Here is a 25,770-nt window from a genome sequence, read left to right on the forward strand (position 1 = left end):
AAAAAAATAAAACCCAACTTAGACAGTTAAAGTGAAGAGTTGGATGACCCCTTTTTATAAACAAGTCAATAACTTAAATGTATTCTGATGCCATATCGTTGATCAGTAATCGAGCCATATATGTATGTATTATGTGTGTGTGTTTTGAAAACTATGTTTGACCACTTACTTTACTTCTGGTGCACGTTTTGCTTTACTTGGAGAATAGTGGCTAAGCTGGTTTTGACGAAACTGCCTTGAAGTTCATTTTCGATTTTCCATAAGGATTATTCCCTGCAACAATTTAGCCATATATTTTCTTAAATATTCACTTATCTTATCTTTCTCGAGTATGCGCTATTTGCACTGCATGTAAAAGACAATTATGTACCTTAACGTGAAGTATTTTAACTAATGGGCATGGAATGGCACCAGCAAAGTCAAGTGATCTCTTTGCAGCAACAGCTGGAGATGTTACCTAAATTTTCTATGATGGCATTGTGGAGTGGAAAATAATTTGAAAAAGCTGGCTCACGAGAATGATAAATGTTTGTGGAGAGATAGGTATAGATGATAACAATGAAACTTTCTTAAACCAGATGTGAGCTACATGTGCTCACGTGGTTTACATCAGGTTCATATATTGGTAGTACGCTTCACTGAACAATCAGATATCTGTCATATCGTTATATGTAGCCAGTTTTATCACCTTTTGCACAGTACTCTCGGAGTTAAATCACTAATTACAAACTTCATTTAATATGTAAATGAGTTGTTTATTAGCTGGACACTACTTAATGCTTCAGGGAACAATTAGATATCTATCAGATTAAAATCTGTAGCACGTTTCATCAAATTTAATGCTGTAATTTCGGAGTAATATAACTAATTACAAAGTTCATTAATATGCAAACGAGCCCTTAATTAACTTGACACTGCTCAGTGCTTCACACGACAATTAGATATTCATCAGATCAATATCTGTAGCAGGTTTCATCAAATTTAAATCAGTCATTTCGGAGTTATATGAATAATTACAAAACTTCAAAAATATGCAAACGAGCTATTTATTAACTTGACACTGCCCAATGCTTCTCAGTACAATTAGATATTTATCAGATCAATATCGGTAGAAGGTTTCTCCAAATTTGGTGCCATAATTTTTGAGTTATAACACCAATTACAAACTTCATTAAATATGCATATTAACCCTTAATTAACTTCACACTACTAAGTGCTGTACTGACTGTGGATCAGTATCTACAGCAGATTTCATCAAATTTGGTGCAGTCATTTCGGCGTTATATGACAAATTACAAGGCACCATGGACTAGTAGTCACTTAGGGTAACGGACTCACTATAAGAGGATGGTGAGATCGAGACCCAGTTCAAGATCCGGTAGGTCCAGAGTAATGGACTCACTGTCGGAGGATGGTGAGTTCAAGACTCTAGCACGGTGTTGTGCCCCTGAGCAGGGCACTTTACTCCTCAGCGCTCCGTTAGGGGTTACTGGTTAATGGGTAACCCATACCTCATCCTGTAATTGGGCTAACGCCCGTCGGATGATGGACTGATAAAAAAAAACAAAAAACAAAAACTTCATAAATATGCAAATGAGCTATTTATTAACTTGGCACTGACCAATGCTTCGCAGTACAATTATATATGTATCTGATCAATATTTGTGGCAGGTATTATTAAATTTGGTGAAGGAATTTCGGAGTTCATTAGATATGCAAATTAGCAGATAATTGACATGATACTCACAATATATCATAATGACCTGATTGTCATCTGCGAAAAGTCTCATGAAATTGTGTGTAGTATTTCTTGATATATGTCTACACTGTCATTTGTGTAAACAAACAGACAGACACACACACTCAAACACACTCACATGGACAGACAGACATTACTATGTGTGTGAACACGTGAAGTAAAAAAATGACCGCCTCGAGGCAATATTTGATCGTATTGCAAAACAAATTGACATTCGGATGTCCTTTATTGTATATTGCATTCACCTAAGCCAACTTTGAATGAAATAAGTGCAGGAAAGTCGGAGACATGGTTCTGCACTCCAAAGTAAGTTAAACGAAGTGATTGGCTGAATTGGACTGCACTACCAATAACCATGAAGAACTAGAATGCACTAGAGAAAAGCTTAAGTTCCCTATGCTTTATGGAAATGTCCAGCAAATGCGCTCTGCCCATGCTCATGGGCGACCAGTATCCTTGATAAGTGACTCATGCTCACACACCACACAGATACTAGATCTAATCATAGCCATCGACAAAATGCGCCATTTTTCATTTGAATCTAATGAGCCCTATTCAAAATATATCAATGATAAGCAGACAGAGAAACACACATTATACACATTATAAACAAATAGTCACACTTCTGAGTATGAACACGGGAACCAAATGGGGATACTTCCGACAAAACAAGTCTACATGAAATTAAGCTTTATCGTTATTGCACGGCTCGGACACTATACGTGATAATCTTAGAAATAAACTTGCTTAGATGACTCAAGAGGTGTTGTGATGCGCTCACTGCGCTTGATGACACTGACATTTACCTGAGAATCGAGAAGACGGAGCAGAGCTCTGACAAGTCAAGCTTTGTCTGCATAAAACGTGAGCGCATGAGACGATACATTGAAAAGGAAACTAGATTTGACCTAGTCTGACCTACCTAAATTTATCACCATGTTATGCGGCTCTTGTGCCCGATGTGATGGGGTGCCGTCCATGAAACTGGCTGCGGCTGCACCATTTTGTCCTATGGTGAGATTTGAAGCATAATTATTGACGTTAAGATATATACATATGAAAAATCATGTATATCGTTAAGTATTGCATAAGGTCATAGTCTCATGTAAATTTCGGGGAATATTTTCCAGGTGATTCTGTCATCCAAGACGTCCTTTGTGGATGTGAGAAAGTGTTACATTGTCATTATGGCATTGTCACACCGTCCCAGTCTTGCTCTCATACTAGAAGATAAACATATTACGGTGTACTTCATTACTTAACGTTCTACGTGGTTTGCTGGCAGGGAATAATTCAGGAAGGAGCAGTCACAGGGAAGTAAATTTGTGATTAACAATAGGTTTAAGGAATTCAATGACTGCAACAAAAGGCTCGCCACCTGTGTATGCCACTGCATGCCCTGGCTGGTGTGCCTGGAAAGGGCTTGTGCCATACGGGTAAGAGGGCACTTGTTCATGACCTGCCGATCTATTGGGTAGATCTTGAGCCCGGGCATGGCTGTGAATATACGGCATCCCCTGTTCGTAAAGGAATCTGTTGTCTGGTGGTACAATGCCCCGTGGACCACAAGGTTGTGTTGGATTGTGAATGCTTTCGTTAGTTATCTGGCGATCTGTAGGATTCACCTGTTGATCATCTGAGGATAATTAAACATAGAAGGAGAAAAGCGACATTTCAGCATAGCACAAGGTTTTATGAGAATAAAATGGAATAGGTAGTGAATTACATTTTGTATGTCACCATTGCATTTAAATATCAAGATGTGAAAATTTTCAGAATTTTGTAGAACGTTGATGTGCTAAAGTGTCTATGGTCAATATCTGTGCTAATAAACTATAAGAAAAATCTTATAAAGGATCTGTATGATAAGAACCTCTCCATAGTACGCTTGTCAAGCAGAAACTGGAAAGCCTTGTCGACATACTCATTGCTTGCACAACTTTTCTTTTAGAAAAAGAAACTAAATTTATGATTGCCCAACCTTGCGGAATTTCTTTTATTCTTTGTGCCACAGTTTGCTCTTCTAGCTGCCTAGTTCCATTCACCATCGTGCGATTATTTGTCTGCAACGGTCGCAAATCATATGAGAAACCAGGTGCGTCTGTAGAAGAGTTCAGAACCGGTGGCGAAGCTCGAGAAGAGATGTTGTCGTTCCTCTGTTGATGCTCTGTCATATGTTGATGCTGGAGTCCATCTTTCCATGTTTGCTCATTAACAGATGGATCATTTAGCTGATCAAGATTAAGTCTCGGAATGAAGACGTGTGGAATTGCCGAGTGGATTCCGTTTCCTCCTTTGAAACAGTAAATAGATAAAGAAATACTGATTTATGCATTGCTAAAAATGTCAAATATTAAGTGAATTATGTCACTCACTACAACTTGGCAAAGCCAAAGGGCTATGATGGAATAAAATAAATGGAGCACATCTTGAACACATATTTTTTGTAAATAAAATGTAGATACAAAGATCCGCGCATTCCAACGATCTCATAATGAGCAGCTGTGTACGTGTATACCAAAGTCCATCGTGAAAAGCAACGGATAGGTACACAGATTCTATATTCATGCAAATTTCAAGTTAATGAAGAATGACCAAAAAGCTGTAGTTCTTTCTTATTATACCTCGATAAAAGTGGTCGACTGGCTTACGTTGCAAGTGTTCATGTCCGCTTGGTTGATCTACGTGGTTTGTCTGGTTATCATACTGGTGTTCTCCTTGTAGTCTTCTTGCCTGGTCTGTCTGGTCACCATACTGTCTGTATAGATCTCCATTCTCTCGCTGTTTTCTAAGGTAATGGCTATCCGTTGAACCAGTGAAGGCTGGACTACCCTGATGGTATCCTTGGCGATCTGCTTGGGTTCCTGGAACATGTTGAACATGTTTAGGAATGATGTCACATTTATGATTTGTTGGGTGGAAATTCAGACTAGTTTGTACACATTTTGAGTCATAGGTCATCGGATACTCATTATGGGTCATCACCTTTGGATTGCTAGGAGCCCTTGATGCTTGTTGATAATTTCTTATTGGCTGCTCTGTAAAAGAGTTTGGTAAAGACCCTTTGTCTTCTGGTAATAATATTCTTTCAACCTCTCGAGGCTTGTCATTTATTGCTTTGATTTGCGTCGACGTTTCATAGGTAATATGTTGTTCACCAATGTCCCCATTTGCTTGTTCGACTGAATGTGCTCGGCCATTTTCAAGGTGTGTTTCAGAGGATACAAGTGTATGAACTGAATTGTAAGACTGGGCAGGGCCACATGGAACACCACTCTCATTTAGACTTGGAGGAATAGTAGAATAATTTGAAGTTACAGATAGAAACATACCATGTACACCATTGAAAGGAACGTCGTCCGTCTGGTCATAGTCATATGAACGGTTGCCAGTTCCAGCTTGATAGTTAGTACTCGTCATGTTCCTTGGATTGGGATGTGTTAGAGGTTTCACCTGGCATTTGTAGTCCTGGTTGGCAATTTTCAAACGTGTACTCTGATCACCCGTTGTACCGTTTGAAAATTCTGATTTGCCTGCCGATTCTGTTGGTTGTAGGCCTTTGGCAACCTCTGGATGACTCTGGACATCATCTTGCGGCTGCAGCACCGAGGTGCTTTGTTGTTCTCCAAATGAGCTGATAGGGCCAGAAATGAGGCGCCCGTTGGTTTCATCACGAGATTCGCCACATATGTCTTTTTGGCCAGGAGTACTGCTACAGTCGTCAACTTGGACAGGCATTTTGTCTCGTTTAGTCTCTGGAGACAGACTTTTAGCATCTCTTTGACTTTCTTTCATACTCTGTTCAACCAATGCACTTGCCTCCTTCTTGAATTTTATGCATTCCCTTTCAGTAACAAACGTCTTCAGTATTTCTGTAGCAATGTTGATTGCTTCTTCGAGATGTTTAAGTTTGCCCCCATGCCAGCTTGCCTGTACTGAGAAGAATAATTTATCTCGCAGATCTTGCACCATCTTCTTGTTTTTGTCTAATTCAAGTTCTGGGTCTTCCGTAACTGACAGTCCGACTTCACGTAAACGTTTCAGTATTTCAAGGGACAAGGGGTCTCTCTTCAGTCCGGGTTCCATGTGTTTCTCATCTCCAATCAAACTTACTGACAAGTCTTTGCAACCTTCTGCCTGAACATACGTACCTTTTCCTGGGTTTGTCATTAAGCCGCGCCTTTGAAACTTCATTAGGAAGTCCTGTTTCAATTTACCTGGCAGCATTCCAATCGCCGCTGCTAATTCTTTAGCTGAAATGCTGACATTATCCGTGAAACTTAGTGCATTGAGAAATTCGGTCAATTTTTCGGGCAAATTTCCGAAGTCTTTCTTCAGTTGGTAGCTCAGTCTTTCTTTATTGGAATAGGCCTCATCGCTGCAGATACTCAATCTGGAACGCTCTAAGACTTCCACCATTTCACTTGGCTCATAGTCATTCAGGAGGTCGGCAATCTGAATGATGCATTCTGGCAGTGGGTATGCAAGTTTCACGATATTATCAAGATGCTCATCCAAACCAACAACGCTACCCGCGTTTTCTTCTAGGAGTGATTTGACATCTTCAGATGAAAGAGGCAATAGAACATGTACCTGTACTCTCTGGTCGTTCATCTTAAATATCGACCTCGAAGTGACTATGAACATGACGTTGTCGTGGTCAGTCATCAACTTACGAAGGGTATCGAGGAATGTTGTCTGCTTTTCACTGTCTTCTGAGTAATGCTGGCAATTATTCAAAATGAAGAGGTGGTTATCTTCCGAGTGATTGAAAAACGACTTTAGATTGTCACGCACTTCATGATGTTCTTTCAGTTCTTCATGATAATATCTTCAAGCCCGCCCTCAGCTTCATACCTGCTGACATCTTTGGCGTAGGCATGGAGTACATCATTGGTAGGGTCACGAGTACGATCTGCATCATATATCTTGACAAGTTCATGTCCAATTTCACATGCAAATCTATCCTTTCCAGTTTTGGGGGGCCCAGAGATGAATAGGATGCTGAGATCGGGACCATTTATAAATTTATCTGTTATTGTTTTAATTTCCTCTTGTCTTCCGATATAGGGAAAGCCTTCCGCTCTTCTGTTGATGTGGTCGTGTGGATCAGCACGTTTTTGACGTCTTTTAGGCATCTTCAGTTATTTAAGGTCCGGCACACGTTGCAGCGCAGCGTTTTCAAAACAAAAATGGCAGAACAATCTGATCACATATCTTGTCTCTTGGCTCTTATACACACTTGTTCTAACGCGATTTCCAGATAAAGGGACAGACTGTAATACTGTAACAAACCAGATATGACAATTAACTACCAGAGTTATCGATCAAAATATGTAAGTATTCAAAAACGTACACGTGCACAATATCACAGGTATCACTTCACTATCCCGCTATGCTGAAAAATAATTAAATGGCTAGAAATGCACACTTTATTCTGTATTCCCCCACTGTTATTGCCATCGAAAATGAGCAAATGAAAGCATCAGGCTATAATCTGTTTATAAATATATATATATATATATATATATATATATATATATATAATATTATATATATATATATATATATATATATCTTTCTCAAGCTATGTACAATAAATGACATTTTCATTATATTACTGTGACAAAAGGGTTCGTGTAAATTCAACAGCGAATAGAAGAACACATACCCCAATATAGGGGGAATATTGTAGCAAAAGTAAATAGTTTCAATCTTAGACTACTTAGGCAAAAAAAAAAAAAAATTGTGTGTTTCCTGTAACATGCTCTTCAGAAATAGGGTAGGTAGGTAGGAAATTTTTTTTTGGTAATTTTTTTTTCTCTGCAAAAAAGAAAATGGGAAAATTTTAATACCCTTCGACAAGGGTCGAGGCATCGTCATTGTCAACACAAAAGATTACATACACGAGAATGCGAAAGACAATTACGCAACACTCAGTATTATACACAACTAGACAGTGACGACACAGAACAAACAGTAAACAAAGTACACGAACTATTAAACAAAACAAAAGAAAATAGAGGGACTGTGACAAAATGTACGAGAACAAACACATCGACCATGATACTTACAAAATACAAGTATCTTGATCCAAAAAACATAAAAATCCGTACCCCGCAGTGGTACTTATTGCCTAAAATTCACAAACCGCCGCCTGAAAACTCAACGTTTGCAGGGAGACCAATAATTAGTGGCTGCTCCAGTCCCACTAACAGAATTTCAGAATTCCTGGATTACTTCATAAAACCACTGGTCCAGCAACAACCGTCATATATAAAAGACACAACAAACTTCATACAAGAAATAGAAAAAACAAATGTCCCCCAACATGCATTTCTTGTAACACTCGACGTGGTGTCGATGTACACAAACACAATTCACGACGAAGCGATTCGGCTAGTCACAAACCTCGCTTCAAACAAATTACGGCATCAAAAAACCACCCACGGAAGATTTAATAGAAATGCTTTCACTAATTCTAAAGCATAACAGTTTTGAATTTAACAAGCAATATTTCCGCCAAACCCGCGGCTGCAGCATGGGATCGAATTCCTCGCCAGAGATAGCAGACATTGCTTTTCATGAACTTGAAAAGAAATAATCGTAAACAACCACAACAACATTCACTTCTGGAAGAGATTCAGAGATGATGTCTTTGCAATCTTTCTGGGAACACAAACCGAACTCACTAACTTCATTCAAAAAATCAACACAATGCACCCAACGTTTAAGTTTTCATACGAAAACTCAACACAAGAAATTACATTCCTAGATGTAGTAGTTTTCAAAGGTGCAAGATACCACAAAGAAAATATCCTCGACATCAAACACATACTAAACCAACAGACACATTCCAATTTCTACATAGAGAATCGTGTCACCCGACAGCAACATTTAATGGCTTTAGGCTATCAAAGGTGAAATCCTGGATACGCTCGCACTTGTAACAACAATGACGACTTTACTAAAAAAGTCGCTTTCTTTAGAAACAAACTACTCGACAGAGAATACACAAACAACGAAATCACGAATACAACAGAAAAAATAAACCACAGTATTCGTAATACACTAACAAACTGTACAAGTACACGTAAAGAAGCAACAAACAAACTCATCTTCACTACAACATACAGCCCTTACATAAAAACAAAAGATCTTAAGGAAGTCTTTTGAAACATTGGCTGAACTGTAGAAGGACTCAACACTAAGGAATCTATTCCCAGAGTCACCAATCATTGCTTACAAGAGAAACAAAACCTAAAAGACACACTAGTCAAAACAAAATTTACAGAAGTAAAGAAACAAAAAACAAACAAACCAGACCACCAAACGGACTCACAACGAGACCCAAACATTGATATTCTTGCCTCGCTATTCGAAGAGCAAGACCACTAAAATACATTAAAATACATTTTCACAAACACAAACTAAGGAAAGAATCTACATTGCGACTGATGAGAAACCACACTCGGGTTTCGAAACACATGTGTCAAAGGGCCACTCTATCAACTTTGTAACACCATAGGTCCGGCTGCGTCTCACCATAGGCTTTCCCCACACAAACAAAGCATTACCGTACACACTAATCCAAACTTCCCTACAAATATCCGAGACGAAACAAACATTTTCATTAACACAAACAATCGGATAAGAATGTAGGAACACATTTTTGAAACGAATCAAACACAAACTCGACACAAAAACATTTTGGATAGTTAGGTGGGGAGCCTCTTTCATACTTTTTACAATCGCCATAAGCTTTCCCCACACAAACAAAACATTACCGTACACACTAATCCAAACTTCCCTAAAAATATCCGAGGCGAAACAAACATTTTCATTAACACAAACAATCGGATAAGAATGTAGGAACACATTTTTGAAACGAATCAAACACAAACTCCACACAAAAACATTTTGGATAGTTAGTTGGGGAGCCTCTTTCACACTTTTTACATTTTTTCTTGAACGTGATCGCATTTCTCACATGTTACGGAAAACACGCTTGCACAAGCAGTCGCCATTGTTGTTTAATGACGTCATGAAATCACGCGTGATTTAAAACTTTTCCCAGCCAATCTCGCGGGATTTGTTTTCAAGGTCCAAAAAAGTTTAGGGTCGGCGGGGGGGTTTGAACTAGGGTAGGTCGGGTTACCGGAAACACACAATTTTTTTTTTTTTTTTGCCTTATTAACAAATTGAAATTAGACCATAATAAAAGTGTTCTGCTATATAATCTGAGCCCTAAAATCATTTTAGTTAAACATATGTAATGACCATTAAGCAGTCAAAGTTCACTTTCAATAAATGTCAAAATGTTCGGTGGCATTCCTCTTCCTTCACCTTATCTGTTTTCGATGGAAAAATAATTACACCATGAAGTTTTATTTTCAAAAAGTCAAGCTACAGCATTTCTGGACGTATAGCTGGCTTGTTGGTGTATCTGGATGGTCGTGTGTTACTTTGTTTGTTTTGCCATATTTGGAAAGGAGAAATTTCGTTCGAGGTGTCGTACAGTTCAGAAGCTTTCACTTAGCGTTTGAAAGCAACACATTTTCATTTTCAACGATTAACATTTACAACCTTGCAAAGCACGTGACTTCCTAAGAAGCGAATGGCATGCAGTGTTTTTATGGTCTCAGTTGTTTTCAGAGAAAAGTCTGGAAACGTGTATCACCGCTATAAATATCATATTGCTATTCACGAAGCGTTCGCGCCAGTGAAGCATATGTCTGTCACGTGACATCAAAATAACTGCGTTTCCATGGGCAGTGTGCCTATTATCATGTTTTTTTCTACATGTAACTTGAGACTATGTCAGTGGGACATTGTGTTGTACAAATCAGCAAATAAAGAAAAAACAACAACGGAGTAATACTGTATTGGGGGAATTACAGACTGAACCACAGGGTACACGGGCTTGTTGTTTATTTGTGTCTGTTTGTTTGTGTGTATGTTTGTGTTTGTTTATTTGTTATTTTTAATAAAATAACAGCGAAAAGCTGTTTTGTTAATATTTGTCAATAAAGAGCAGTTTATTTGTTTATTTGTTGTTTATTTATTTGTTTGTTTGTTTGTTGATACGTATTTCCGATGGTTAGGGTTAGGGTTAGGCTTAAGTTAGGGTTAGGGTTAGGGTTAGGGTTAGGCTTAAGTTAGGGTTAGGGTTAGGGTTAGGCTTATTCACTCCCTCTATATATTGAGACAATATATAGAGGAGTGAATAAGCCTAACCCTAACCCTAACCCTAACTTAAGCCTAACCCTAACCCTAACCATCGGAAATACGTATCAACAAACAAACAAACAAACAAATAAATAAATAAACAAACAAATAAACAAATAAACTGCTCTTTATTGACAAATATTAACAAAACAGCTTTTCGCTGTTATTTTATTAAAAATAACAAATAAACAAACACAAACATACACACAAACAAACAGACAGACACAAATAAACAACAAGCACGTGTCCCCTGTGGACCAGTACTCAGTAGGGAATTTAAATTTGCCCAGTTCCTGTGGAATGCGTTAATGTTGAGTGCTTTTCTCGATGCTTTAACATACCACTGTTGGCGAAGGAGGTCGCATTCGTCAACTTGCTTGTCCTATCGTAGGAGCAAAATTCCGCGATACCAACATTACACACGCCCCCATAAAGGACAGGGCCGTTCACCCCCCCCCCCAAGTTTGCACTTTCGTTTTGCTACACGTAATTACAACTCACCAGATAGCGCTAACGATTCGTCAGCGACACCGAAGGCAAGGACTCTGTGAGGTTGTCCTACGTTTGACATTCCGCAAATGACGCCCAACAGCGAGGCAATTCTACTGTTCATTTCCCCTTATAGCGCGAGCCAAGTACAATTGATGTTGTCAAAATCTTGCGCAAACTGTCGAGCTTGAGTGAGGAACCCGAGGTTTAACTTGTTTATACATATAGCCTGGAGCGAGGTCTATGGTTTATCTCGCTTGTACATGTGTTGTCTATGTACTTTGTATGGCGCGCAATGCTTTTTGTTTGTTTCAATAGCGGAAACTATTCATGAAGGCAGCTCACTGAGTTAATCACAAACGAGCAAGAACCATAGGGATCAAAATATCTTACACAAATACTGAATCCAAATGTGTCAATGATAGCCTATTATCATCGAAATGTGAAACGCATAGGGCATTCCTACTCTATCCTAAGGGACTGGTCAGTGTCTTCGGCCTGGTGGGGGGGGGGGGGGGCGGTGAATTATTTTTTGCCGACGTCAAAAAGTCGCTGACCCCCCTATTCCAAATTTTGAAAACAGGGTGACCCCCCTATTCCAAATTTCGAAAACAGGGTGACCCCCCCAACAAGCGACAACTGTAAACCAAAAGGTGGACACAAATTTTATATATATATATATATATATATATATATATATATATATAATATATTATATATATATATATATATATATATATATATATTGTTAACATGTCAGTTGTAAGATAGGAATTTCAAAGTGTCAATCTTAAAGTTTGAATACAGTACATTTTGAATGAGCTGTGAATTTATTTCACACTTTCTATGCGTAACCAGATTTTCCTGAACTGTTGTACAGAAATGGATGTCAATCATTAATATCAAAGAGGAAAAAGCAGTAAATCAAAAATTTTGATGGATGTTAAGACTTGCCAGCCATCAAATTAAATCTCCTTAGGAGCCATCATCAGAGAGGCATTTTAGCCAAATCTAATGTTTGCAGTGTCTGACATGACCTTTTCTTGTAACATTGAAACCATAAAAGCACAGCTAATAATGACAAAAACTGCCTTTTTTAACTGTTATTTTGGTCATAAAAAAGCATCATTCTACAGAAAACCTGAGACACAAAGGAAAACAGTTGCATCAATGAGAACGAAAGATATCTTGTCATTTTTCTATCTCTAAAATATAAAAGTCACTGTATCAAATATATATAGTGAAATATTTGTGCATGTTGCTTTCTCATACTGAATTCTCATAGAGAGAACAAAAAAGTATCAGGAATTTGTCTTGCTTATCATATGAAATGCAGATTTCATAACGGTACACTTTCACTTAGCAAACATCAAGATATCTCTGGCATATATCTCTGATTTATTAAAGTAGGGCGCCCGAAGGATCGGAGAAAACTATGAAACATCCTGATATCTCTGATAGATATATGTCTTGCATATTAAAGTCATGCATAGGAAGGGCGTGCTGAAAAATGTCTGATATATATTAAAGTAAGCGCTCAAAGAGCATGCTGAAAAATATTGAACATACAGATATCTCTGATATATGTATGCCTGATATGTTAAAGTTGGGCGTGCTGAAAAATATGTCTGATTATTAAAGTTACGCGCCCGAAGGGCACGCCGAAAAATGCAACTGAATGATGAAATTTGTGGCTGACACGATGCATTTTAGGCAATGATGAGCCTGTGTCGAAATTCAAAAACACACTGACCCCCCTATTGGGCATTTCAAAAACATGGTGATCCCCCTATCATCCAAGTCAAAAACAGGGTGAAAACCCCCCCATGAATCCACCCCCAGGCCGAAGAAACTGACCAGTCCCTAATCGGAAAATCGACCCTCGAAGTCAATGTGTTGCGCCGAGGCACGTACACATAAGTACTATTTATGAAAAGAAATTACAACCTTTCTGTCCTAAAATAGCCCACAGACAACGGACCTCCTCACTGAAATATGACAAAACGACGATGGTTTACCATAAGCTAAAAAGCGTTTTATGTAAAGGCGCCAATTGCTGGAATGTTTCACGATCTTGCATCGACCTGGTCGATTACAGTACGCCCTCTATATCAGTTCAGGTAGACTGCAACCCAGGAGCAAATTTTCGGACAGTCCTTCAAAGTTCAATGTTTTTCATTAATCCATAGCTTGCATGGACTCATTAGGGAACATCTAGTGTGATCTTCGTACTGTTTTGGTAACCCACGCTCCTCAAAAAATATGCACAAAAAAGTTTACTGTTGTATCTGCGCCGTCAATTGAGAGAATGGCGGCCATTTTCAGTGAAATTGGCGGTAAAATTTGCAATGATTGACATTGCCAATTCGGAACTTTCCCGGTGATTTCATGAAAAAACCCAAAACAACAACAACAACAACAACAACAACAACAAAAATTCAACTTAAAATGTCAAATAAACAGGCAAACTCAACCAATGCAAATAGGTTGCACATTTTACAGCGCTGCTCTGCAGTCCAAGTCTAATTGAAGAGTTTTGTATCGAGTCATTTCTGTGGGGCTCGGGGTAACTTACTGTCATAAACGTGAAAATATTAAGTATGCATACCTCACCTAAAATCACAATAACGTGTTAGCGATGTAAATTCTCTGAATTTTTGCCCGCAGGCGCTGACTTTAATGTGAGATCACAGTGGTCCATTAATCACATTCATTCAGGGTAAAACATTACAGGGTAGGGTAATTTTACTAGGAGGCATGTTTTGTTTACATTATGAAAACTACACTCACGTAAGATTTGTAAAAGCAGCCGCCATGTTGTTTGCGCCTTACTCATAATATTTTCTGTTTACAACGCAGTGCGAAATGTCGACGTCATTATAAGCAATTTGATCACGTGGCAATCTCTTCGAAATTCAATGGGTCTCTGTATCGTTTACAGTACGTCACACTTTCTCTGACCCAAGCACATGAAGACAAAGCTTACCTCTCTCCGTCGCATTTGTTAACCGCACAACAATGGTAGTATACGCTTTAACCCTGAACCAAACACTGGGTAGTGACTGGTGTCTTTTAGCTTTACCGCAGTCCCTCCAGTTTGAACCCAAACACCGCACAGTTTCCTGTTATCTACAAACCGCGTGTTTACGCATTGTAACACTCCTACGCAAATACAAGTGTGCACGTTCACATAAAACTTTGTACCCTACGTAAGTAATTCTTAGGGTAGGCAACTACCACCGGATAATGAAAAACATCAAATGAGAACACTTCAAAATTGTAAGCATATAAGTGATTCGTTATTTTCTAAGAATCATGCCGCTGAAAATAAACCTACACTCCAATAGCTAGGCTAGGAGGCCTTCTGAGCTCTTGCCAAAAGGTCAGAAACTCAAGTTTGGACTTTAGTTAACCCGCACATATTTTTAGAAAAACGCTATCAATCAGAGCGCACAAATGTCTAGATCAATCTTTTATGTCCTTCACGGATCCGTATAGATGTAATTCAAACAATGAACAAAATCAATGACCTTAGGTCGTTCCTTAAATCCATACTCTGCGTACTATATCAGGCTAAATGATCAAGCATAAAGTCTGATATTACTGACAATCTTAACGGTTTTCCTTGCTTCTCTGCATTACAGATAATTTTTCGGGTGTGTCCTGGTGATGTTGAAATTTTTAGATGTTTAGGCCTGTCGAAACAAGCACACTAGCGAAGAACTTATCTGGAGGAGGGGGAATTTTAATCCAGGTGTGACACTGCGGGGGCGGTCGTGGGAGTTAGCTAAGGATACCTGGAGAACAATATTTATGAGCGTTGTCACAGACGCCAGCATCCACAATTTCACAGCTAAGCTGTAACCTATCACTATTTTATAAATCTTTATTAAAAGCATTCTGGTATTTAAATTTCTGAGTCCACTGCATTTTGAACGCCCTCTTTTTTATCTCCATACTATAAGCCACAATATTTTATTTTACATAATTTTTACGTTTTGTAGTAGGCCTATTTGCAAAGTTTCTTGTTGTGCTCAAAATGTGATGTCACAACTTCTAGCTATCAAACTTTTAAACGCGGCCTAATATGTGTGAATTTCCCATGTTATTTCTGACAACTGAGTTTTCGAGCGAATTTTAGTACATTCCTCTCTCAATGACAACTTTATTGCATGGTACAAGATGTGTTGTACATCCTGGGCTAATACTTAACATTGCAACACACTCAAGACAGAAGAATAATTCATATCTTGTTTTTTAAATAATTATTTTTTTCAAACAGTAGACCTGTCGACGAGATCAACTATTAGGGATTTTAGCAAGATTAGTTTTGAAATTAATTTGCTAAGATGTCCATTTTATCGAGTGAATTGTTGAACGAAGACTATCGCACTGCAAACGGGGAAAATCACGATTTTTGAGCCACTGTCGACAGGGGAAAGTTGCAATTACTGACAACAGATATACTCAGAAATATCACTTCAAAGGGAGATACCCATGTCTATTTCACAGTATGGTTATGAAATGGCTACCTAACAGCAGGCAATAAAACACCCATTCAAAGTTTAAACATGTTAAATTCCCCCATGTAATGTGGAAACGTCGATGACTTTGTATCGGCTGCATCAGTTTGGCATAAACGTTTGTCGTCCCTATCTCTGGAATGCAACCACTGGCCCTCGAAATTAATATTTACAGATTGAAGAGCGAGTTCAATAAATAAATGTCGCTGTAAATCGATACCTGTTTAAACGCTGTACCCTTTCAACTTCAAGACACATACAAACAGGGACAAAAGTTACCAGAAATGGCAAATGAAAATAATGTCAAGGTCAACATCAGGCGTTTCTCTGCTACAGTTTACTACCACCAGTCCCATCGAGGCTGTATTCTCGGTCGATAAATGCAATGCACCATATCTGTCTGAGGGCATTGTGATATGAATCTACAGACTGGTAAATATTCTCAAGGCCCAACTGGCACGAGCTGTACTCAGAACCAATCAAAACAATCTCAATGAGTGCAGGGTACGCATATACAGAGTGGTTGTTGGGCCGACGATTGTGAGTTGGTTGAATGGCGTTGCTAGTGTTTGCCAAGCACAAAATAATAACCTGCAAATGTTTGATAATTCGAATGTTGCGATTTGCAACAGTAAATAGAGCTACTTCATACCTGGCATGAATACTTCTGTTGCAAGATTTCGTCATCCTGCAGTGCTCAGGCAGTGCCCACGCCAGGACTGTCGCCATGAAAGGCTGCCTGAAGTCTTTCAAGCATTCGTTCTCACCTGAAATTTACTGAAACAATAGCATCGCCTACAACATCATCTGCGCATCGACAAGCGGTAAAACGCTGTCAAATCTTCAAAGGAGAGCCTTCAGAGTCTTCAGAGCACTTTCACTTTGAAGTTGCTTTACGAGACGATACACTTTGTTGGTCGTACACCTGCAACTGCGCAGTGCCTTCTGCGCAACGCGCTTGCTCGATTCGGAGAATTCGCCCGTGTGATCCCTTTCGCCGAAAAACCGATGCATATTGTTTACGTGCTTGACATACAAATAGAATATGTAAATCAGCCCTGGTGGGGTAGAGGGTCCTGACCCGAGACTTTCCCCATGATGTCAAAACGGGCAAAATGTTCGTCCGCGTTCTTTAAGTGTGAGAAGGAACAGTTTGCATCGCTATCAGAATAGACTAACCGACAGACTTCCATGTCAAAAATCAATAAACCCTTGGGCCTATATTTCAAAATGACATGTTTTCATCGCATGTCAAAATATTGATAGTGCTCGAATATGGCCAAAACTTCCGGGAAAAACAGGAGTGTATGCTCTTACATTTGTATTTGGAATATGCAAATTTATTAGTGTGGACACCAATGATTTTGTGCCAAACAACTTGGAAATTTTCAGCATTTACAGAGTGAGAATCATAGGGAGAGAGCAACGAGCGACCGTTACATCTGAATGACCTTAACACTGCTGAGCTCGCTCAGCAAAGCCTGGATGCAATCGACATATACAAGTGCCACCTTCTCAGTCATTTCAAAACATAACGACACACTTGACCCTTGACCTCTTTGTCTTCATGAGAGAGCACGTGGCTGTATGTGAATGACTTCTAGTGGTAGGCTACTTGAATTTCTTGGACAGCATATACTAGTAATGGTCATGCAGATGAAGGTCAAGCAGTACAGTGGGATAGGGGAACACAGACCTGCTTATTCATAGTGGAATAACCAGAAATTTGAATACGCCAACAAATACAGTTTCTCTTACTTGGCATGGTGCCAAATTACATCCAATTATATATAACAACAATTCACTTAACTGGTTTACTTTTCATCCGCTGTGATAATGAAAGTTTAACGTATACATACGTTATACAAAAAAACTTAGCATACATTCACAAACACACGCGTCCACAGTAAGCGTCTTGAGGTTACAAATGTCTACTTTGTATTAGTCCACTTTCGGATTCGATTGTACTCACGGATAAATGTGTTTTTAAAATGTTAATTTTGTCCCATTAATACCAAGGAAAACTCTTGTTGTGGAGTAATATTTTCAAAAATTAAAACAGTATCAAGATGAGCATAGACTTCAACTAACCCTTCCGTGACTCGAGTCGACGTAAAGTTACTGCTTAAACCGAAATTGTTTCACCCAAAGCACTGAGGCATCATTGGGTCACCCTTATTTGAATATCGCTTGTTGTGCACTAAGTGTAACAAAGGCTACAGATTATAAAGACTACCGTGATACTCATAAAGATACATCTTATAACCAAAACGGTGTATTGCAAAATGCAGTTCTGCGATCACAGCTACCTGAAGCCTATATAGTCACAGCATTTTTTTTTTCATTTGGGCTAATGGTAGGCCTAATGTTGTTTTGGTTCTGTGGCTGTTGATTGCAAACGATGGACATGCATAGGAATAATAAGAAAATGACCTTTCGTGCACCCCAATTCTCAACACTATGTAAAAACGTTGCTTTTACTGTTGTACTGGACGGAAAAGCACCCATAAATATATGTAGACCGCTCCTCAGGTTTACTAACTTAAATTTTACATTTCAGAGCCAGCAAGGTTCTCGATCATAACACTGCCAAATTTAGATTTACCTGCGTGTCGCCCATGCTTGTCGCGACAACTTTTCCGCAATAAAACAACCCTGCCTGTGTTCGAATATTTACACATATAATGGCCAAAAGGTGTCGAGTTTCCTATGGATTAAGCAGGGTTTTCAGAGACGACAGACATACAGAACAGTCTTAAATGCGAAGCTCGTTTCACTATTACTTGGCAGACAATATGGCCGCTTAAAAAACAAACAAAACTGAGAGTGCTTCGTGCATAACATACCTGATCGAAGTAGACGTATTCTGGTCACATTCTCAAAGTCTATATTAGCCTTGGTTATCGTAAAATGTCGAATTGGAGAATAGACCGGTTTCTCGTAATATTGCTGCACAGCTGCACACGTTTTTTTGCGCGGGAAATTCCCGTATAAAAATCCCCTTTTCAGACACTGGATAGTGTAGTAGTTGCAGTCAGCTATTAATATGCTAAATACACCAGACACAATGACCATATACAGCATTATCAGGTTGACGAAGTGACCACATTACAACTTTAGCCTTTGCCAAAGATTTTGTTTGTCATGTTCATGAAAGAGCAGTGCTAAAATTAGCTCTGAGAGCTGTGGTTAGGCAGTACAGTTGATGTTTACCGACAATAATTTAGATATAACGGTTAATTTCTCTACAAATGAAGAGGTAACATCACAATTACAACCTCAACAGATGAACTTACTTCTAAGAGGAAACAACAAACAAACAAACGAACAAATTAAAAACTCTGCTGTATTTTATAGAGATCACACTGTGCCTTTTTTACCACCGGAGAAAATGAATTTGATTATTGAGAGATAAAGAATCGAATAGAATAGAGTAGAATAAAATAGAATAGATCTTTATTGAACCGTATGCCAGTCTGGCATATTAGCACATACAATAAAGATATCGGACAGTCAACTTCAAGTTGAACAAGTCAGAAAGAAAGACAGAAAAAAACCTCGAAATTCATTTAGAAATGATATAACACTTTCTCTTTTCAAAACAACAATAAATAATTTTTGCCAAAGAAACAGCTGTGTCATTGTTTGTCATTATTTTAATAAGTGTTTCAGATAAACTTTGTTTCTTGTCCTTTAAACGCAAGATTTGTATTCTTTCTTTATATAATGGGCATTGGAGTAGAGAGTATGAATCATACGATACCTGAATTAAAATCAAAGAAGAGTATTGCATGTACACATGTAACATTATCTTGATCAACCGTTCAACATTGTTTCACATCGGTTTTCCCCAACGTTCATGTTACTGACCTTGTTTACTCTCATTCATGAAAGCAGTCTCTCAAGTCGAATCTGACCCTTGACCCCTATATTTTTACTGAGGTAAACAGGGTCATCCAATGTGTTGCGAATCGGTGAACATAACACAATTTGAAAGAGGCCATCCCCATTGTATCAGTTTCTACAATATCTTTGCCGACATATTTGTTTCGCGACGTGGATACTCAACGCTCGTGGTTCTCTTGTTATTGAAACTTTCTACTGACATAAACAGGGTCATCTACATTATGCACGTTGCAAACCGACGTGCATTAGTCACTCTGAACAGTCTATTGTGTTACTATTGTAAGATCACATTTTACACAATAGGTTTGCCCACACACGTTTTGCGAGACGATGTACGTTATGGGTTCGTTCTCCACTTTCCCTGGTTGTTTTTCACTCATACAATAGACCATTGGTGAGTAAAGGGGAGAGATTCTGTGCTAGCCCTTTTAGAGTTTGTATGACGTAAGGGCATATGCCATTAAGACACGAACTAATACATTTCTACGTATTGTGAATCATTAAAATGATATTCCAATTAATTTTCCGCGCGCCTCCGTTAAGCAATGTGTGTAATATCAAGATCAGATGATGCAATCAAATTATGTGTTAATGATTATATCCTTATCATCTCACACACATACTCTCCTCCCTCCCCCTCTCTCTCTCTCTCTCTCTCTCTCTCTCTCTCTCTTAATTGTTATTCAGCAATTAGATGATGTGACATGAGGGGGAAGGGGAGAGTAATATGAGTGACTCTTGATTTGAATATTGAACTTTGACCCTCTTTTTGTTTTTACCGTCTACCGTTGTAAATTGGGCAATCCGCTCTACGGTTCGTACCAGTGTTACTCTCCATGGGGGGTTTATCAGTACTGTATGACCATTTTGATTGTCGTGTCACAAGGCATGGGGCAGTTTTTTTCTGGCGTGTCTAAATCAGGCTGATTCTTAATTACCCATACTCGACTGTTTGAGCTCTCAGAAAACTCTTTTAGCAATTCATAATGAGAAACATAATGCCTTTATAAAGTATTGTAACTGCAGTTTAACTGCATATCAATACAGTAACTCGTGACATCAATCCCAATTTTTGCCGTGTGCAATGTCACAATGACGTGTCAATTTATTGCGTTCCTTCGGACATAACAGTGTTATATCGTTACATCATCAGACTCTCCGATTGAGCGCAACATATTATGAGGGTACACTTCGACATATAACCCCTCAATGTGTCAAGGATAACACGAATAACGGAACTCATTTCATAAATCAGGCATGCATTAACAAGTTTCTAAGAAACGTAAAACCGAAAACAAAAATATACAGCTGGGTGAATCAGATGACGTTTCCGGGTAACGTGGTTAATTTGGTAAATTTAAATGGTTAATTGGTAATAAACAGTCTGATACTTGTCAATATTCCATATTCAGTAGACGTGTGCTATCAAATTTAAACAAACCTCATTATCACAGTTGAACAGCAACCTATTCAAATGGGCTGCATGTCTGTGATGCCAGCAGAATCAGACCACACGATAGAATACAGCACGATTTAACTTACAGTATCACCCTCTTCGACACTATAACTAATAATATATTGTAGACAAACAAATAATCAATATCATGTATTTCTATTCAATTTGTTCCACACGAGTATCGACACTCGAGTCTCGAAGACTTTAAGCTTAATATTAGCAGAGTGGAAAACGCAAGTACCACCCTCGTAAAAATGTCATTTTTTTCAAATTTTCTAAAAGCGCTGAGGCATAATCACATCAAAGTGTGTGGGAAACATGAATACACTGAGAAATCAAATGAAAAATTTGATAGAAAGTAGATGTGGGTATTCTGAGAGTGGACTTAAGTCATTCTCAAGTTGGTTCAAAACTATGAAAAGGGCAACTTAAGGGGAAACAATTTATGACCACTCCTCACGTTTGCGAAAGTAAAGTTCAATTACATGGTGCACAGAATCAATTACGACGTGATGATCGCCAAATTTATGATCCGTTTTCTGTTCTGGGAATTGTTACCAGAGTGTCAGAGTTTGTATCAAAATGCGTAACGAATCCGTCACTATGGAGAAGCGTAAGCATTCAGCTTGCTTCTAAGTGAACCAAATTCTCACATTGATTTTGAAAATGTAGAAATCTCTTTTTTTCTATTCTCCCTGGATATCAGGTGATCCAATGCTGATATGCAAAGGTAATGATGCTGATCATCTGTTTGAGAGTCTGTATGTGCATCTGTGTGGAGTTGGTGTCGTGGTTAATGCCCGGTTTATATGTCAACCAATATCTCATTTCCCCTGTGCAGTGCAAACTGCTGCATTATAATGCAGAAGGGTAATGGAAAAAACAGGAGTAGTGTGTAACAGTTGAATTGTGAAATTATTCCCCGATATGGATCTCATATTGCCATGATATCATTACATGTATACGAAACAAACGCGTTTCAATCGAATGAAGTGAGGCCGCAGAGGGAGTTGACATGCAAATCAAACAATAATTATGAGTATGTACGATTAGGAGGGTGCTCCGAGATTACGAAAACAATAATATAGCTGCACGATGATGTATGAATGTCATGAAAATATCAACGTCTAGTGAACAAAATGAAATCATGAGCTATACAAGCCAGGCATACGATGCTGTGTGTTCCCGGCATCGTGGTTGGATGCCTTATAACGCCGGGAACACACAGCATCGTACTCATACGGGGCTAGAGCAATACATACTTTAAAAACACACACACTCTCTTGTCCCACGCAAGGTGTCCAATCGAGATTATTTTTTCCATTGTGGACAAAAGTGAAGGTTGTATTAAATCGCGAAGAAAAGTTTAGGACAGTAGGTTTAGAATTCAGTGGTTCCGCTAATACTGGAAAAATAGTAGTAGTAATTTTGATTGAAGTATTCCGGACTTCATTATCAATGTCGATGATGTCACATTGCCCCTTGGCAACAGCCCAGATAGCTGCGAATGTGTAATAAGCCGATCTTGCAGATATTGGGGCTCTAAGCTCAAGGACAACTAACAAAGCCGTTCGCTTAGGGTACGTATGAGGAAAACGTAACATGTCCCGAGCAGCCGTTCGAAATTGCCTCACTTCGGGATTTTCCCAACGGTGACGTACTTTGAATGACGCTCACAGTTTGACTCCAAACCCTTTCACTGCCATGTTTTGGCTTCAGCCATCGCTATCACAGGTGATTGTGGACCTGTTTGCAGGGACTTTTGGGCGAAGAGTAAGACAGTAATATTAAACGAATTGAAATCAGAGTACAGAATACACGAAAACATGTAACATGACCCATTAACATTGACTACAACGGGGATTTCCCAACTGTGTCATCATCATTGACCTTGTTTACGCTTAGCGATGGAGAGATGTCAGAAAGTATGACTCATCAAGTTTAAGAGTAACCTTTGACCCAGACACGATTGACTAAAGTGATCAGTATACCCATATACAACGGTCATTCTGAATCGGATCACATATTGTTATGAAACCAACGTGATGTCACAGTATGAGTTTTCGATTGTCGCGCATGCGTACTTGGTGCATGTTCTGGGTCGAGAATCACGGTAAACTTTCCTGTAGTATACATGGGAGAAAGCTGGTCCGAAACCAACTTTGCTCAATCATGCTGGCATTTTCCCCTGTTGGGGATTTGGGTGAGAGAAAAGCTAGTGAACAGGAGGCGAGGTAAAATCATTGAAACCGATACAGCATTCACTTTAAAAATTCCTCGATCTTTTAATTTTCTTACGGATACCGCAGAATGGTATTTTACGCATGAAAACACCCTCGTTGCGATTTCTCGAACAAGGGTTTGTTTTTCTTCTTCTTTGTATTGTTACATGTACAGCCTTGGAGACGTACCATGTTCAGCATGTTCCTTGGAATGAATGAGTTCTAGGGTTTTCCTTCCGGAGCGGTTCCCTGTTAGCAACCGATAAGGTTTTTTTAGCGGGAAGTGCAGAACGGATGAAAGAGTTCGGCCATCGCTATAAAGTCACATTACACTGCCAATATTACTTACAGTAGGTTGCACTTCTACATAGGGTGATGAAGAAACGTGCCTACAGACTGCATGGCGCTAACTTCCCAAAAGTAGCTCGCCACCGGGGAATTTCCAAGGTTTCGATATTTCATCGAGGAAGCTTCACATTCGGTCTATTTATGAATATTATGTACACCTCTTTATGATGTACTTCCTATTTTACAATATTGAAAACGTATTGAAAACGTATTGAAAACGTATTGAAAACTATTAAAACACAAAAAATGGTTTGTAAAACTGAATAAACTGCACGCATAGTGCCGTGCCTTGTTTAATGCTAAGGCATGATGGCAAACGAATTATTGTTAAAAGTAAATAATGTCAGAAGTATTCTCGCACAAATTGACCCTCTAATCTACGGGTTATCGGTGATTTTACCTTATGAGTGATAACAAATTGCCTTGCCTTTCAAAACCTGCACTCGTGCTTATTTTCTGGTGTCCTGGAAAAAAAGTTTTCCCGAACCTTTCCCGATCGACTTCAGGCCCGTGTAAGCTGTTGACTCAATATTATACATAATTTGGAGCAAAGGCACATAAAATTATTTTTTATGTCCTTGTGAATCTGAGAACAAATTTTCAGGCATTAATGCTTCAAACGATCAACCTCCAACCTACCGCCCACTCACTACGAAGTATCGCGCGGACAAAGTGGAAATAAACCAGCCATCCTAACTTCCCCTCGCTTCTACATCACTGAAACTTCAAATGGCTTTGCGAATTGCTGACATGGCTTAACTGTATGGACAAATCATACACCTATATAACAAAAAACTTTCAAAGCAAATGAAAAGTGTCAGAAGGACATCTTTCAACATCCTCTATACACAACTCTCGTCGCATATGTTACCCCGGATAAACTTATTAATAACTATGCTTATTGTAGTTTTTGCAGTTGAACCTGACCAGTCCAACTAAATAAAAGAGAAAAATGTACATTAGTACCCCAAACTGTCCAACAGGTTCAAAGACATCGATTCTTAAAGTCATCATCTTTGAGACTAACTATCACACCCGACTAGGGAGAGGGTGCGTTGACTCTTGTATTTAGATGAATAACAATTGTTTATTTGTTTGTTTGATTGTTTGTTTTTCTAATGTGTACATCTTATCGAAATGCAAAATTTCAACTTTGCAAACAGGGCATTGTACACTAAGAATGCACGACGCTATTGTCATCATGTGAATCACACGCATGCGCCGAAGATTCTCAGTTGTCAACCGTGACAACTACACTGAGCATTTAATATATACAGGAAAAGTTGACAAACTGAGGCTAGTCTTCCGATAGGATTTAAAGAGTGATAAGAACTGTTTTATGAACAAAAGACAAATACCGCAAAACCTACAATAAAAATTTACAGTAAAATGGAGATATACGGCAAGAGCTAAAGTTTGGGTCGGTATCGCGGGCATTTTTTTCTGTTTCACTTCACCTTTGTGGAAAACGGTAGTAACGATATCCCGAATAGCTACAACGAAACAGTTTTTCGAAACAAATTTTTCATCAAACCAATACCGTCTTATGAATTACGTTTTTCAGCAATTACAGAGTAGTAACTGCTGTGAATTCTTGAATCGGTTCACGCAAATTTTAATATTATTGGCTATCATTAACCCGTAATCGTTTTGAGGAGCGGCATTTGGCTGGGGCACAGTTTGGCTTTTGATATGCATGACTATAAGTCTGTTCTCGAGTCCGGATTGCACGTTAAGAAGTGAAACATCTTACGTCAATGACTACAAGAAAAGAGCGTTTTACTTAAAAAGTGCAGTATTCCCGTTGAAATTCATTAAAGAGGACAGTTTTGGTGTAAT

At 38.8% G+C, this 25,770-nt stretch overlaps 1 protein-coding gene across 6 annotated transcripts in view; it reads right to left on the minus strand.

Moving 5' to 3' along the window:
• The window catches only part of LOC139114467 (uncharacterized), a 53,153-nt gene that overhangs the window by 5,294 nt on the left and 22,089 nt on the right, over positions 1-25,770 (minus strand). Inside the window, exons 1-7 of one of the 6 annotated variants that reach the window (XM_070676222.1) lie at positions 16,767-16,919; positions 5,092-7,043; positions 4,384-4,623; positions 3,741-4,052; positions 3,138-3,395; positions 2,682-2,768; positions 170-273 (exon numbers count right to left, since the gene is read on the minus strand). In XM_070676222.1, coding sequence (XP_070532323.1) covers positions 212-273; positions 2,682-2,768; positions 3,138-3,395; positions 3,741-4,052; positions 4,384-4,623; positions 5,092-6,427 — 2,295 coding nt within the window. In that variant the 5' untranslated portion in view covers positions 6,428-7,043; positions 16,767-16,919 and the 3' untranslated portion in view covers positions 170-211. Of the gene's footprint in view, positions 1-169; positions 274-2,681; positions 2,769-3,137; positions 3,396-3,740; positions 4,053-4,383; positions 4,624-5,091; positions 7,044-14,462; positions 14,690-16,766; positions 16,920-18,845; positions 19,103-25,770 lie in introns of those variants that run through there. The other 5 variants (XM_070676218.1, XM_070676223.1, XM_070676217.1 and 2 more) reach the window with 5 other exon arrangements.

Source organism: Ptychodera flava, chromosome 16, assembly GCF_041260155.1.
Source record: "Ptychodera flava strain L36383 chromosome 16, AS_Pfla_20210202, whole genome shotgun sequence".
Classification (NCBI taxonomy): domain Eukaryota; kingdom Metazoa; phylum Hemichordata; class Enteropneusta; family Ptychoderidae; genus Ptychodera; species Ptychodera flava.